This window comes from Choloepus didactylus, chromosome 16 (genome assembly GCF_015220235.1).
Source record: "Choloepus didactylus isolate mChoDid1 chromosome 16, mChoDid1.pri, whole genome shotgun sequence".
NCBI classification, from domain to species: Eukaryota; Metazoa; Chordata; class Mammalia; order Pilosa; family Megalonychidae; genus Choloepus; species Choloepus didactylus.
This window is the reverse complement of record NC_051322.1, coordinates 33,443,384-33,460,529: the sequence shown is the minus strand read 5'-3', so window position 1 is coordinate 33,460,529 and position 17,146 is coordinate 33,443,384. Positions and strand designations below refer to the sequence as shown.

The window sequence follows — 17,146 nt, the reverse complement described above, 5'->3', positions numbered from 1 at the left end:
GAAGCCTCTCTCTCATTGGACTTGCCACAGGCCTTGACCGCCTGTCCCTAGTGGAGCAACATCTTGGCACATACCGAACCATCACCCTCCCTCTTCCCCACATAGGTCGGGAATCTTAAGGTGTCTCCCCTTAGTCCAAATAAACTCCTTGAGTGCAGACAAGGACATCTGTTTATGTACACTCTATAAAAAGCTACTTACTAAATGAATTTTCTGGAGCAGTCTGGCATAATAGGATCCACACTCCAGTTACATCTATGGAACTCACTGACAAAACCGCTGTCTTACCCTTCCTTTACTGGGGACCTATAAACTACTGGAACACCATCCAGTACCCCCTCTGGCAGCTTGCCATGTTGAGCTGTAACCCTTTGTCCCCTGTTCTGTTTTTCCTCCCCACTGGGCCTGGAGGTTGTTTTTGTCTTACTCATATTTGTTGAGTCTAACTTTTCTGTGTGAGTGCCTACTTGGTTGAAGGGGAAAGGACCTGTTGCTACTTTCACTTTCAGAACTAGGAGCTGAGTCTCTGACCAGATTAAATCACCCCAGAGTGATTTTAAGCAGGTGGGTAATATAAGACTTGCTTTCTAAGAAATGCTTACTTTGACTGCAGGACAGAAAATGGATAAGATGCCAAAATGGATGTGAGAAGACCGGATAAGAGGCTACTGCAGGATGAGATGCTTAAACTAAAATTATGTGGAAATGGAGCAAAGAGATCTTTAGGAGGTAGAATAGAAATTGGTGATAGATTTGGAGGAAAGAGTGAGGAAAGCATCAAAATAAAGTACTAGGCTCCTGGTTCAGACAAATGTCATTCATTAGGAAGTGAAGTAATGGAGCAGGACCAATGGCTTCCTACCTATCAAAAGACTCAAATTGTTTTACTCTCAAACAGCAAAATGAGTAAAGGGAAGGGACAACAAAAGAGAGGGGCCCAATTCAGAAAAGAAAAAAATTGGGACAGAAATCCAAAGGAGTGGAGATAAAAGAAGGAAATATCAGAAATGAACAAAACAATGGATTCTAAAATTCATCATGACCAGTTACCCTTGGACATTGCCCACCACGAGCCCCATGTCTTTGCACAGAATGTTTTCACAGTGTTAACGTTAATGACTAATCAGGGACAAAGGAAAATTTTAGCAAAAAAAAGAATCCCAGTTTGCTTAGTTTCAAAATTTTATTGGTAATAAATTCAAATGTTATGAGTTAATGAGAAAGTGATTTTCCTTTATCAAAAACATTTTACTTCAGAACATCTCTGACAGGAACATGTAGTATCAAAGGTTAGTGAAATCGAAGACAGATTATCAGGTCTAAATTTCTGTTTTCAGTTATTGACCAATTTTACAGATGAGACAACCAAAAAATACATCTAAGTTCCTAAGAAGCTTCTGTGTCCTAAGAAGTCACATGGAAAAAGATGTTCTTGGCATATTAGAAATATCCTTCCTCCTACTCTTTTTACCATTCAAATATCTTCCTTTCTCTCGTCACTTCATAAGAATACACAAATACACAAGTGATTGTATATACGTATAGAACATAGATCACATTGCTTCCTCTTACTCTATCAAAAGCAGAGATTTAATAATTTTAACCACGTTTTTGAAAACTTAAGGTTTTGTGGAAGTGCCCCAAGATGCTTGACAAGAGTGAGGTGGAGGCTGAACAGCAGGCCTTTAGGCTACAACTCTGCTTCAACTAGAAATAAGTAAATAAATAAATGGTGCTGCTCTCATCTGTTTTAGTAATTGGAGTATTACAGTTCTGTTAGGACTCCTTTGAAAATCTGGTTCTGCCACTAACAATCAAAATTTAAAACCACTGTATTGATTAAAGATTAAGGTAAGAATTCAGTTAATATCTATAGAGTAGAGGCAAGACAGTTCATGACAGTCCAGAGCATACAGATGCAGGGCCAGAATACATAAGGTCTATAAACATAACGGACATTTGGAGTCCAGATGATCACAAATAGTTAATCCTGAGAATGGATAAGGGAGAGAATGTAAGCAAGCAATCAAGTACTTAAGTTACTGTCTACTAAAATATGGTATTAGGTTATTGAATCAAACTGCCCTGTGGAAACCTTACAGATCTCGTCCCTTCAGGCACATTTAAAACTGTAATTGTGTAAGTGGCATCCAGAGATGAAACATTTTGATGTTTAGTGCCTCACTTTCCTCAGAACCATTTTGCTGTTGAAAACTCTGATACTGTCCTGTTCCCCAGTGGAGTGTGAATTTAGGTACCATCCCAACAGTAAATTAAAACATGAAGGTGTATGTATGTCTTACATGAAAATGGCATCAGACCAAGGTGTTGGTCTCTCATTTTGTATAGCTCAGAGCATACGGAAAAACCAGAATGCCCTGAAGTAACAGCTTCTTTTGAATCTGTTCTGTGGCTTAAACTCAGACTCATGCATCAGCTCATTCTAAGTCCAAAAGAACACCACCTCTAGGTGACAAATAAGTTTGTTAGTCATATGAGCCAAGTAATCAAGTAAGAATCCCTGGTATATTTCTTTGGTTCAGCTTCAAGCCCATGACCCAGAGATCATCTCTCTCTGACTCGAGTATGGCCCGATAGGCATTCATTACTGGCTCCAATGTTTTAGAAGTAACTTAAACCACGAAATAAAAAGTTTGCTTACGAGCCCTCTTGTTGTATGTCAACAACTCAGTTAATCCGTTAAGAAAAAAACAATGTTAGGAATGTTTCCTTTCATTAAATCTCTGTTCAGTGATTTTATATCAAGTGTGCTATACACAAAATGGAGGTTAATTCAATTAACACTGGCAAGTATGTACTAAGGTATAAAACCAAATGCTAGACTTGGAAATTCAACTTTATTTACAAATGTTCTCCTATAAACAAAGATGTCATTCCATCCCTTCAAAATACTATAACTGATTATTTCCACAAAAAAATTACAAAATTTTAATCTTTTTTGCACAAAACCATATTAAAGGGATGAGCAAATAACCTCACAAGATGGTCTTAGACATAAAAACAAAATCAACATACAACAACTTATCCAGCATAAATGTTTTGTTGTCTGACAAAATGAAGAATTAAACACACACACCTTAATGTTTCCACCAGGAAATGAAAACATGATTATTTTTTTGGAAATAAATCCTTCACAATAAACATAGTCTTTTTATGTAGTATGGTTTAATTATGATTGTTTAGGATTGCGCTTGTAGGTTTACATTTATGCTGATTAAAAAAAAAATCAGTCATCATTGGAAAATGGGCACGGACTTTTCTACACAGATTTTCTACGAAAATACGGTCTAGTCTCATCATTCTAGCAAGTCAATACAATAACAAATGCAAAAAAGAACTTAAAACAAAAACACAATCATCATGTGATGGGCTGACTTACAAAATTAGAATTCTCCCTGAAATCAGGGAGTACTGCTCCTCAATAGTTAACTATAAATTTGATTTTTCCATAGGTGAGTCAATATATAGTCAAAAAATTTAACCGAAAAGTTTAAAATTACCTATTTATCATTTTACAAGTAATAATTAGTTTTTTAAATCCTTTAGATTTTATCTAGGGGAGATAATCCCTCTCACATCATAGCTAAGTCATAAGGAATGTCAAAAATTTGGGAAAACAACAAACTCATCCCTGAGAAGTGAAAGAAAAATCTCTATGAACACAGACATGACAGTCTAGTACCTTTTTTAACAAACTTTTCCACAGCATGGACTATTACTAACAGCCAGCAATCAAATGTATTTCAATTCTGAATAGTCACTGCCTGTTTTATTGATCTTATCTTTTTGTAATGAAACTACAAGTGCAACATTTTAAAAAATCAGATAAATAGGAACTCTTATTTTATTGTCAGCTTTACATTTTTGTCAAGTGCTAGGTTGGTCAGCTAAGATACCTATATTCCAATAATGACTGAAGTAATAACTTCTGCTTGCATCTTTTCTTCCAAGTCTCCATTTCCCCCATGGATCTTCACCCAAATAATAAAAGTAATACAATTGCAATTGAGTTTACTATTATCAATGGCACTGCAAAGAAAAAAATAAATAAATAAAACAGTTTGTTACTATAAAGAAAATACCAGGAAAAGACAAAGTAAATTGTCTAGGAAGGATGGAAATATCTAACATATCATCATAATCATGTTGTAAATAGTTAAAACAGAAGGACATTCAAACATGCACTGGCTCATATCTGTTCCAGTTTGGATATATTATGTCCCCTAGAAAAAGACATATTCTTTAATGCAATCTTGTGGGGGCAGATTGTTTAATCTTTTTGATTAGGGTGTGAACTCTTGATTGAATATTTCCATTAAGATTTGACCCCACCCATTCAGGGGAGGTCTTAATTAGTTCACTGGACTATTTAAAAGAGCCACACAGACCCAGAGGTTTGCTGGCACTGATGCTTAGACATGCTTAGACATGCAGACAGAAGGACGTTTAGCTAAGAGATGAAGCCCAGAGTTTGCCCCGGGATATGCTAAACACAGGACCCCCAGGCACTTAGAGAGAATCCTGATGGGAGAAAGAACCAAGAATGCATATGAGCTGAGAGAGGAGCTGGAACACAACCCAGGATCAGCAGACGCCAGCCACGTGCCTTCCCAGCTAATAAAGGTTTTCCAGATGCCATCAGCCATCCTTCAGTGAAGGTATCATCTTGTTGATGCCTTAGTTTGGACTCTTTTATGGCCTTAGAATTGTAAATTTGTAACCTAATAAATCCCCTTTATAAAAGCCGATCCATTTCTGGTATTTTGCATAATGGCAGCATTAGCAAACCAGAACAATATCCAAAACTTATTTCAAAGGAGGCTTCTGTGACTGGGGATAGGGATCACACTGGGGCAGCCAGATCAATACAAAACAACTGCAGATAGTGCCAGTGCAGCTCCAGGAACACAGAAGCACACAGGGCTCCAGCAGAAGTAGACCCACATGGCTGCCAGTGACACCTAAGATTACAAATATGGTGCAAAAAAGATTCAGTAGCTTCATCACAAAAGTAAGAAATTAACTTATTTATCATTCTATACAAAATCATGATTACAACTGTCAATAAATAAATGCCCTAATTTTAATGGTTTAAAAAAAAGATTTTGAACTCTTCTTTCTTGAATTGCTCTAAAGTATATTTCAACAGAATGGCGAATTTGGGACTTTCGTTTTTCTCTTGAAAGTGTTCCGTGACTCTAGATGATCCAAAAGCCAAGAACATGGTTCTGTCTTTCAGCTCTGAGAAGTAACATGCAAACTGATTATAACACTGAGCATTATTCCATTTGCATCAACTGGCTTAGATGGAAATAAGTGACAAGCTAAGGAAGAAACTAATAACTTTAAAGCAGTAAAGCAGAGTTAAAGAGAAAAAAGCTCCCAGTAAGAAAACATTATGTGAGTATTCACACTCAGAAGTTGTCCTTCTCAAGTCAAACCACAAAATTAAAGAGTGCTCCACTGGTTTTTCTCCTTACCTCTCATCACGGTTCTTACAGATCGAATAAGGTTCATTAGCTGAGATTTGATTCCTGGCTCCTCTCCGAATCCACCAATTCCCTGGTCTGTTCCCCAGCCAACTGCATGATATAAAGATGATTAGCTATACTAAAATTTTTTATGTACACACCTTGCTACCACATTATTCATATTTTAAAAAATTAGTCTGAGCCCTTGTTAAAGACATCAAATGTAAAGTCATATAACTTCTAAGAAAACTTAAAACAATATCCGGTTAAATATTTTAGAGTATATATTTTTACTTTTGATAGTACCAACTCATTTCATTTCATTTATACACTTTGATTTTATAAAATAAGCTCAAGTCTAAATTACCAATGGCATTTAAAATTTAATGAAGATGACCATTGTGATACCCTGATGGTTTTTTTTTTTTTACCCATCCTTTTTTTTAAAGCAACAAAATATTTCTCAAGTCAGAACTGAAAACCAAAGCATACTGTAAAGCTATATAATCAACTACCTGAATTTGGAATTTATAAAACCCAGTATAACTTAGTATAAAAACAATGAAACTAAGAATCACTATCTATACTACTTAGGGAAATTTTAGCTTAAAACTGGTCACAGCTTGGTTAGGCCTTCACAGAATGTTTTATCCTGCCAGCAGGGGCTCATCCTTTATTTCTTTGCCTTGATCATTCCTCTTCATTTCTCAATGTGTGAGGTGAGGAATTTAACTCATTATTCTCCTTATTCTCTGCAAATAAGACTTTTAACTTTTCTATGTCATTTTCCTGTGCTCTCATAAATCATTATTTCTTTATACCCTTATCTGCTAGTTCTTTTTTTATTACTTTATATGTTCTTCTGAAGACTTAAATGTCCTCATTTGAGGTTCACTTTTCACTATCTCAGGGTTTATTCCTGACATGCTACTCTTAAACTTGAGGACAGAAAATAAATCTTTAGTTTTTTTAATACATGAAAGAACCAAGTACCAGGAAAAAGGATTTCACTTTGCTTTATCAATTTTTGTTTGGTTGGAAAAAGGATTAAATAATGATTCCTTGGTCTTTTTTTTTTTTTTTTAATGTCAACACTAAGATATGCTGTGGTTTAAAATTATTTTAAAACAAATTCACAACAGAGCTGATGTTTTCTTACTCCTCCTTGACCTTCAAGGCCAATTCAGGCTCTACACACAAGCCTTCTCAGCCCTCTGGGGTTTCAGTCTTTTCCAAGCCCCTTTATAGGACAACCATGATCACAGTGGTTACTCTGACAGTGGTTCACTAGCTCTTGCTCAGACTCTTGCAAAAGACTCGTCCATAATCTCCCTATTTCTACCTCCTGAGTTTTCTTCCTTAAAAGGTCAGATCTTTCTACTTCATACTATTGTAATTATTCTGACTGCTTAGTCAGTAACATTCAAACTTCTTAAATCCACGTTCTAGCATTATATCCTACCATACCTGTCCAACTATCTTTATTCACACTCAATTACCCATTAATTATTGCATATGTTAAAGGCAGCTTCTGTACCAGGTCTGTCTGCAACGTCAGGATGTTTCCTAATTCCCCATGCACAGGTCATCATAAACCTTCTTTCTCTTTGCTCCCCAAACAGCCCACTGATTGTACTGACTTTGGTTAGCTGTTACCATGTGTCTCTGCGACAGATTATAAATTCCTGAAAGACAGGAACTGCAGTGTTTTGTTTTGTTTTGAATAAGTAAAATTCTTTATTTAGAGTACATTTCTCTGGTGCAAAGAAATGTTTCTTTTTTTTTCTTTTTTTTTTTTTTTTAAATCCAGTTTTATTGAGATATATTCACATACCATACAATCATCCTTGGTGTACAATCAACTGTCACAGTACCATCATATAGTTGTGCATTCATCACCCCAATCAATTTTTGAACATTTTTCTTACTCCAAAAAGAATATAAATAGAATAAAAATAAAAGTAAAAAAGAACACCCAAAGCATTCCATCCCCCTCCCCATCCTACCCTATTTTTCATTTAGTTTTTGTCGCCATTTTTCTACTCATCTGTCCATACACTGGATAAAGGGAATGTGAGCCACAAGGTTTTCACAATCACATGGTCACACCAAATAAGCTATATAGTTCTACAATCGTCTTCAAGAATCAAAGCTACTGGGTTGCATTTCCACAGTTTAAGGTATTTCCTTCTTGCTATTCCAATACACTAAAAACTAAAAAGGGATATCTATACAGTGCATAAGAATGCCCTCCAGAGTGACCTCTCAACTCTATTTGAAATCTCTCAGCCACTGAAACTTTATTTTATTTCATTTTGTTTCCCCTTTTGGTCAAGATTTTCTCAATCCCATGATGCCAGGTCCAGGTTCATCCCCGGGAGTCATGTCCCACGGTGACAAGGAGATTCACACCCCTGGGAGTCATGTCCCACGTAGGGGGGACAGCAGTAAATTCACCTGCTGAGTGGGATTGGGGAGAGAGGGAAGCCACATCCGAGTAACAAAGAGGTTCTCTGGGGGAAACTCTAGGCACAATTATAAGTAGGCTCAGCCTCTCCTTTGCAGTAACAAGCATCAAAAGGGCACGCCCCAAGATTGAAGGCTCGGCCTACTAAATTGTTAGTTTTCAATGTTTGTGAGAATATCAAAAATAACCCAAGTGGGGAAGTTCAACATTTCCACATTCTGCCCCAAGACAGGAACTGCAGTTTAATCATCTTTCTTTACCTTTCCATTTCTGCCCTTCCGCCACCCCACAGCAAGCACTTAGCACAATATCACATCAGAGATATTGGTATATACAAGGTAAATTGTAGGACTGTAGATACGACTTCCAAAGTACTTGATTTCTTCATTTTTAAGACACTATAAATTACAAAACAAAGCACTCATTAATAACTTTGCCCAAGGGAGAAGGGTGGGTGGGAGAAATCCTACAACATAAATGTACACATCTATGCAAGCTAAAAACAATTTCTGAAATGTTAAAATGTGAAATAACATGCACCACAGAATCAAGGACACAAGATATACCTGCATCCTGCATGGGCTCATCAACTCCAGATATACCTCTCTCTTCTTGTCCTTCTCTCTGGCAAGCAAAAGCACTTATGCTGCTTCTCCAACACTTGCTTTTTATTTATTTAATTTTTTTTTACTGACATGTGGTCACATACCATACAATCATCCAAAGTGTTCACAGTATCACCATACAGTTTTGCATTCATCACCACAATTTTTGAATATTTACATTACTCCACAAAATAAAAATAAGAATAAAAATAAAAAGAATACCCAAATCATCCCATACCCCTCTTCCCCATAATATTCATTTACTTTTTGTTCCCATTTTTCTACTCATTTGCTTTTACTACATTACAAGTTTTACTCTAACTTCTTTCTTCCAATACTTATCTTACTCATCCAGGTATCTCAATTAGCATTCTCCATTATATGGCAGACCTCTTTTTGTTATATGTCTATAAATGCAGTATCAGCCTTTAAGCACTTGTAGTATGTTTTAAAAACGATTTCATCTTAGTCTCTCTGGCCATACATGACACACAAAATGATCACAACAGTTGTGTCATCTTCCAAACTATATAACTGACACAGGAAATTTTCTAAGGGAAAGCAGAATGACTGAAAGAATTTCCCAACTAGTTAACTCATAATAATATAAACCCAAGTAACAGCTCTGCAGAATAAGGAAGCAGCCTGGTTCTGGTTAAACATGATGGTATACACACTTTTATCTTGGCTTTCCTCCTGAAACCCCCACAAAAAATGACAATAAAGGAATAAATTAACTAGAGAGAATTACCCAGGCAAAGGAAGTCAAACAAAATTTGGATGATAAAAAATAAATGGAAGAGGAATAACTGACTTAGCAGAGAAAGCTAAAACCTAAAGCCTGCAGGGAACATTACTGAATTGGAATGAAATGTGCCAAGAGCACATTTGGTAACAGAAACCTCAAAATGCCAGACTGGGTGATGGGGACAAAAAACAAGTGTGAACTGTGAGAGCAATTAGGCTTTCTCCTAACTGCACAGATGGGAAGGATCATCCTCTCTTACCCCACCAGAAGACAGGAGGTTTACTCTCAGCCAAGCTTGATACACAGAAGCTCTGGACTTGGGGACACCCAAGGTAGGTAAAATGAATGAAAGTCTGCATACCAAAGTTAAGACTCTTGCCCTTACCCTTGTTTGTCTCTCCTATAAGTCTAGACTTATAAGGCTTATATTCTGCAGACAGGAAGTTAGAAAATTCCTCAGAAGACTGACCACTGGCACTAGAATAAAGACTTCAGATACAGACATTTGAGGGGCTTCAATTAAATAGCCATCTTCTTTGATTATCTTATACTGAGGCTCACCAATAAACAAGCCCCAACCACAGACCCAGAGCTGCCAATGTGCCTCTCAGTGCCTTACAATTAAAAATGAACAGTCACGGAGGAACAATTCTTAACAAGGAAAGATAATATTAAAAAAAAAAAAGAAAACATAAAAGACGGTCTTAAAGAAGAGACAATGCAAGTAGTAGCAGAAAACAGTTTTAAAAATTAACATCATTATGCTAACATGCCCACAGACATAGGGGATTGGTGGTTTGATGGGCTGAGCCCTCTACCACGGAATTTGCCCTTGGGAAGACTGTTGCTGTAAAGGAGAGGCTATGCCTCCCTATAGTTGTGCCTAAGAGCCTCCTCCCAAATGCCTCTTTGTTGCTCAGATGTGGCCCTCTCTCTCTACCTAAGCCAACTTGAAAGGTGAAATCACTGCCCTCCCCACTACGTGGGATCAGACACCCAGGGGAGTGAATCTCCCTGGCAACGTGGAAAATGACTCCCGGGGAGGAATGTAGACCTGGCATCGTGGGATGGAGAACATCTTCTTGACCAAAAGGGGGATGTGAAAGGAAATGAAATAAGCTTCAGTGGCAGAGAGATTCCAAAAGGAGCCGAGAGGTTACTCTGGTGGGCACTCTAATGCACAATATAGACAACCCTTTTAAGGTTCTAATGAATTGGGGTAGCTGGTGGTGGATATCTGAAACTATCAAACTACAACCCAGAACCCATGAATTTTGAAGACAATTGTATAAAAATGTGGCTTATGAGGGGGGACAGTGGGATTGGGGGGGGCCATAGGGATCACACTCCCATTTGTCTAGTTTGTGGATGGATGAGTAGAAAGGTGGGGGAAGGAAACAAACAAACAGACAAGGGCGCCCAGTGTTCTTCTGTACCTTAGTTGCTCCTTTTCACTTTAATTATTATTCTGGTTATTTTTGTGTGTGTGGTAATGAGGGTGCCGGGGACTGATTTTGGTAATGAATGTACAACTATGTAATGGTACTGTGAACAATCAAATGTACGATTTGTTTCGTATGACTGCGTGGTATGTGAATATATCTCAATAAAATGAATAATAAAAAAAAATTAACATCATTAAACTAGAAACTGATAGTCTGGAAAATTCTGGGCTTCCAAAAAATGAGACCCCAGTAGCTACAGCTCCACAAGAGGATTTAACCAAACATGGAACCCAACATCCATTTCAGTACAAGCCAGGACTGGAGATGGAGTTATCCACTAGGATTTGTGGAAAATCTATTGTCTGATGGTTTTGACCTCTGTAAACGGCATGCCAAGCCTAAAGAATTTTTGCAAAATCTGTATAGACAGAGCCACTGCCAGTCTGGACTGGAGGGGATGCAGAAGGAACAAATTGAAGGAAAATTTTCTTCAAAGACAGAACCCTGGAAATTGAGTTCTGGGGTCAAGAAATCTCGGGCAAGGAGAGAACCCATGCAGGTGGAAAGAGTGCGCTTGCCTTCTACCTCGATGCTCAGGAAGAGTGCTGCCACCCCAGGCATCAGAGAGGGTGGGGAACATTCCCCAGGGATTGGGGAGACCCTGGCCAACACCCCACCACTGTTCGGAGAGGGCCTTTACCCCAGAGAGGCAGAGTCCAGGTGGCACCCAGATGCTTGAAGAGGGTGGGACCAAGAAAAAACGTGGTCTTCCCAACGTGTGGATATGTTGGAGCACTCACCCGGGCATTTGGAGAGAAAAGGGCTGCAGCAAAGGCCCTTGAAAAGGTTTGGACTCCCACTCTCTCAAGCCCCAGAGATAAAACGTCATTCTATAAATGACTCTCAGATTTTGAAATCTAATAGAAGTTTTCCCTGCAGGTTTTAAGAACTGTTTCATTATTGTGAACCCAAATAAACCCCCTTTAAAAAAGCCAAAAAAAAAAAAAAAAAAAATTAACATCATTAGAGAAAGAAAAGCTTCTGTAGCTATGAAACAAGAACAGGATGCCATAAAAAAAAGGAACACTCATGGATCAAGGAGTTCTTGTTCTTGCTATAACAGGGAGAAAAAAGTTCAAAAGAAGAGGTTAGAAGATTAAGTTGAGGAAACCTACCAGAAAGTAGAACGACACAAAGCAAAATGAAGGGAAAAAGAAAAAAAAAAAAAAAAAAAGAAAAGAAAATTGAAGCATTAATCAGTCCAGATAATTTGAGTTCCAGAAACAGAAAAGGAAGAAAAAAAAGAAAAAAAGTCAGGAAGAAATTATCAAAAAAATATTAAGAGAAAATTTCACAGAACTGAAGGGCAAGAGTCTTTAGAAGAAAAAGGTCCAATGAGAACACAGCACATGAATGAAAAAAGACACACATGTTGACACATTATTGTAAAATTTCAGAAATAAAGGAGAATACCATAAAGGCTTTTTTTTTTAAGAGAGACAAGATATGTTACACACAATGAATCAGGAAACAAAATGGCATTAGACTTCTAAAAATGGCAACAGACTTCTAAAGAACATTGAAAATGACACAATTAAATGGAACAATGCCTTCAAATTTCTGAAGGAAAATAAGTTCCAATCTAGAATTCTATACTCAAACCATGAATCAACCAGAAGAATAAGTCACTTTTTTTTATTTTTTATTTTTCAAATGTGAGCAATATTCAAAGGCACAATAATATAAATATGAAGTATTGATATAAAGACATACCTCATTTAAATATAAAAGAAATTTTAAAAGAAAGCCTGTAAAGATGTTCATCTATCAAAGAAACCCTTCTGCAATTAGGCCTTCCTTTCCAGAGCATGAACCTCTAGAGGACAGAAACAAGGTCTGTAAGTGGAAGAACTCTATTCACAAGTCACTTTGAATATTTAAAATTGTTTTAAAACCACCTTAAAATGATATTGTTGGTTTCATTTTCTTCACTTGCTTTTTTCCAATTTATCATTGCTAAAATTATCAGTGCTTTCCACCTATAGTCGCAGTCTCTCAGATGATAAAAGGACTTGTTTTAAGGACTATATAGATCATGCAACACATTTTATTAGAAACCATAATTTCCAACAATCTTTTTTCTTTTATAACTGTTCCAAAAGGATTTTACATATGTATTTTTTACATTTACTTTTTACATATGTATTTTTGACATGATGAGAGGAGCAACTTCCAAAAAAATACATTTTCTAACATTAAATTGCCCTTCAACAAAAGAGGATATAATTCTACAATATTGAAATTATTGAACTTCAGCACCAGCACTGAGGTAATTAAAACAATAGTAAGTTCTCAGATGATTATAGCCCAGTTGCTATTTTTATGCTGTTAGAATAAAAAAGAAAACTGAACTTTGGACAGAGAAAGTGAATCATTTGTCTAGAAATTATGCTGATAAATACAAAGGTGATAAGTAAAAGACCAGGTGCTAGGAATTATCTTTTACTATAACAAATAGTTTTCCCTCCAACCACTTTTCAGGAAGTCTCAGTTGTTTTTCTAAGGAAGCTGGCCAAAGCTTTAAAGAACTGTTGGTGTTTTTTTGTTTGTTTTTGTTTTTTGTATTTTGTGGGTTTTTTTTAAGGGGAAAGGTTTAATTCTGTGGCTTACTTGTCAATTTCATGGCTAGAGGGTCTAGCAGAGAACAAATGATGAGACCAGCCAGCTGTAGTTACTGCCATAATTTCAGGAATGAACTTAAACAGAAAAAGTCAGTAATTACAAACTCCAAATAATGTTATTCAATGGCCCAGACTTCAAAAATTCACACACAAAATAACAATTCATCCTGTCTCAGTCAAAACCTTCATCTAGATACATCTGAAGAAAAAGTATGAGTTTTGAGGGCTGCCTGAACCTGAGCAAATCTCAGCTCTCTGAGATAAGTTTCCTGATTCCAAAAAAGAATGTATATAGTTTACTTTGTCAATGTTGCCAAGTTTGTAAGTGAATCAAATACTATCATAAATGAAAAAGTAATTACATAAACAACTCTGTTAATATAAGTTTTACTACTTATTAAATTGCACTTGGAAAGTTAACACTTCTATGTATATGTTATATTCGACGATAAAAATATGATAAAAATATGTTTTTAAAAATTACCTTAATCAAAGAGATAGATGTCAAAGTAAATGATTTAGTTGGTATACTTAGACTAATTCCTCTTCGTTGAATATAATTCCTGGTTCAATACAGTAATTTCCATTTAATCCTTGATGACATTCAGGAAATGCTCTTTAGGAGAACATATTTAAAAAGAAACTTACATGTCCACATGGTTTCCTCAATGTTTTATAAACATGCCATGCTCATCTTATCTCTTTTGTGCCATGCTCATGTTATGTCTACTGCCTGTGGAATGCCTTGTTCTTTTCTCTAGACACTAATGCAAATCCAACTTACTATTAAAGATCCACTCTTTTCAGGAATTCTCCGTTACTCAGGCTCACACAACTCTCACCACACTAAACTACAATATTACACTGCTCTGTAGCAGCTATTTAAATCCTGAATCAAATAATAGTTTGTAATATTTTAGCTGTTTCATGTGTGAAATGTTTCTTTTCTATCACTCATAACATATACCTAGTACTGGATATAATAAATACTTGTCAAATTGATAATGGGCAGCACCAACAAAACTCTAGTTAAGAGTAATTTTTGCAGGTATTAAAATCTACTCCATAGTTTTTTCTTCTACTGAAAGGAAATTAGCATTATTGGGGAGTAGAAGAAACAACAACACATACTCTGTACTAGTTTGGAAATATTGGCTAAAATATTTGTATAAAAATAAGTATTTCAGGAACTGGAAGAATATAATAAAGTTATTCAGTTATTTAGAAAATACTCATTGATTGACAGAACTGTAAAGATAAGAGAATCCTTGTTCTCAGTCTGCTATAAGAGATAGAAAAGGAAAACAATGAAAATACAGTGACACTATGACCCATGAAGATGGGTCAGAGATGGCTTGTGGGAGAGGGAAATGTCAGAGGCAGGCTGAAAAAGATAGGCTGGAAGTTAGCTAGGCAAAGAAAGCAGATGAATCAAGGTCCTTGCAGCCAGAGAAAACAGTATGAGTGAAGGCTCAGGAGTAAGGAAGAACACCATGGTAAGAATGATAGGGGCGCAGGGTAAATAGTGGGGAAGGATAAAAAGGGCAGGACAGAAAAGAAGGGATGCATTAGGGTGGGCTGGTAAGTCATGTGAGGGAGTTTGAATTTTATATTGAAGGCTATGGCTATTGAAGAACCCAAGAATTCAAACCACCGAGAAACAGGCATGGAAACAAAAACAAACAAAACTGGAGGCAGGATGATCAGTGAGGACACTGCTATAAAGTACGTAGACAAGAAGAGTTAAGAGCCTACATAAACAATATTTGATAAATCCTTAAAATATTTTAAAATTCTATTTTAAAAGCTATGTAGATATTTTCAGTACAGTAGCTTATCTGCTTAGATGTGCCAAGGTGCTGGTTTCCCTTAGTTCTGGGATCATATCCAAAACTTACGGTCAGACTATTTTTCTGTTATTTCTCGATAGAAGAGGAAATGTAGAAGACAAAGTTCTCAAGGGCAGAGTATTGCAGGGCCATTCCAATAAGTTTGCAACAGCGGTCTAGGGGCACAAATATCAACCACCTACAGAGATTTGGGAAAATACACACTCCCGAACCTCACTTCTAGAAATTTTGAATCAAATCTGGGATAGGATCTCGGCATTGTAATTTTTTAAAGGTTCCTCTAATAACTGTGATATATACTTCTGTGTGAGAAACACTGATTTCTTGGGGATAATGTTTTTGTTTGTTTGTTTGTTTTTATAGCCACATATTTATGTATTCACCACCATCACCACTACCTGTATAAGGACATCTCTATTTCTTCCACAAAGGAGGAGGAAGAGTCAAAAAGATAGAGACAAAAGAAAAAGAAAAAAGAAAGAAAGAAAGAAAGAAAAAAACATGACAGCTAGGAAGCAACAAAAGGAAAGCAGAATTAAACTAAAGTAGAATAAAGAGTCAGCAACATCACCAATGCCAACAGTCCCGTACCCTTCCCTATGTCTCCCTCTTACATGCATTTAGCTTTGGTATATTGCCTTTGTTACATTAAAGGAATCATAATACAATGTTTGTGTTACCCATAGTCTCTAGTTTGCACTGATTGTATTTTTCCCCCAATACCACCCTATTTTTAACACCCTGCAGGGTTGACATTCATTTGTTCTCCCTCATGTAAAAACATTTGTCCATTTTATCACAATTGTTGAGCACTCTAGGTTTCACTGAGTTACACAGTCCAAGTCTTTATCTTTCCTCTTTCCTTCTGCTCCTAACCTTTCTTTTTCAATCATACTCACAGTCATCTTTGTTCAGTGTACTTACATTGCTGTGCTACCATCACCCAAAATTGTGTTCCAAACCACTCACTCCTGTCTTTTCCTATCTGTGTGTAGCGCTCCCTTTAGTATTTCCTGTAGAGAAGGTATCTTGTTCACAAAAACTCCATTGTTGTCTGTTTGTCAGAGAATATTTTACGCTCTCCCTCATATTTGAAGGACAGTTTTGCCGGATATAGAATTCTTGGTTAGGAGTTTTTCTCTTCCAGTTATCTTAAAATATATCATACCACTTCCTTCTTGCCTCCACGGTTTCTACTGAGAAATCTGCACAGTCTTATCAAGCTTCCTTTGTATGTGATGGATTGCTTTTCTCTTTCTGCTTTCAGGATTCTCTCTTTGTCTTTGACATTTGATCATCTGATTAAGTGTCTTGGCATAGGCCTATTCAGATCTATTCTGTTTGGGGTATGCTGCACTTCTTGGATCTGTAATTTTATGTCTTTCATAAGAGATGGGAAATTTTCATTGATTATTTCCTCTATTATTGCTCCTGCCCCTTTTCCCTTCTCTTCTCCTTATGGGACACCCATGACACATACATCCATGCATTTTGTGTTGTCATTCAATTCCCTGAGACATTGCTCATATTTTTCCATTCTTTTCCCTATCTGTTCTTTTGTGTGTAGGATTTCAGGTGTCGCGTTCTCCAGTTCCTGAGTGTCTTCTTCTGCCTCTTGAGATCTGCTGTTGTATATCTCCATTGTGTCTTTCATCTCTTGTGTTGTGCCTTTCATTTCCATAGATTCTGCCAGTTGTTTTTTCAACCTTTCGATTTCTACCTTATGTTCACCCATTGTTTTCATTATACCCTTCATCTATTTTGCCATATCTTACCTAAATTTGTTGAATTGATTTCGCATTGTTTCAATTCCTGTATCTCAGTTGAAGTATAAGTTTGTTCCTTTGACTGGGCCATA

General features: G+C 36.6%; 1 protein-coding gene across 1 annotated transcript in view; it reads right to left on the bottom strand.

Moving 5' to 3' along the window:
- Positions 1-1,169: 1,169 nt before the first annotated feature.
- Positions 1,170-17,146, bottom strand: part of IER3IP1 (immediate early response 3 interacting protein 1) — a 29,531-nt gene continuing 13,554 nt past the window's right edge. The window contains exons 2-3 of the mRNA XM_037805701.1: positions 5,502-5,603; positions 1,170-4,050 (exon numbers count right to left, since the gene is read on the bottom strand). Coding sequence (XP_037661629.1) covers positions 3,995-4,050; positions 5,502-5,603 — 158 coding nt within the window. The 3' untranslated portion in view covers positions 1,170-3,994. The remainder of the gene's footprint in view (positions 4,051-5,501; positions 5,604-17,146) is intronic.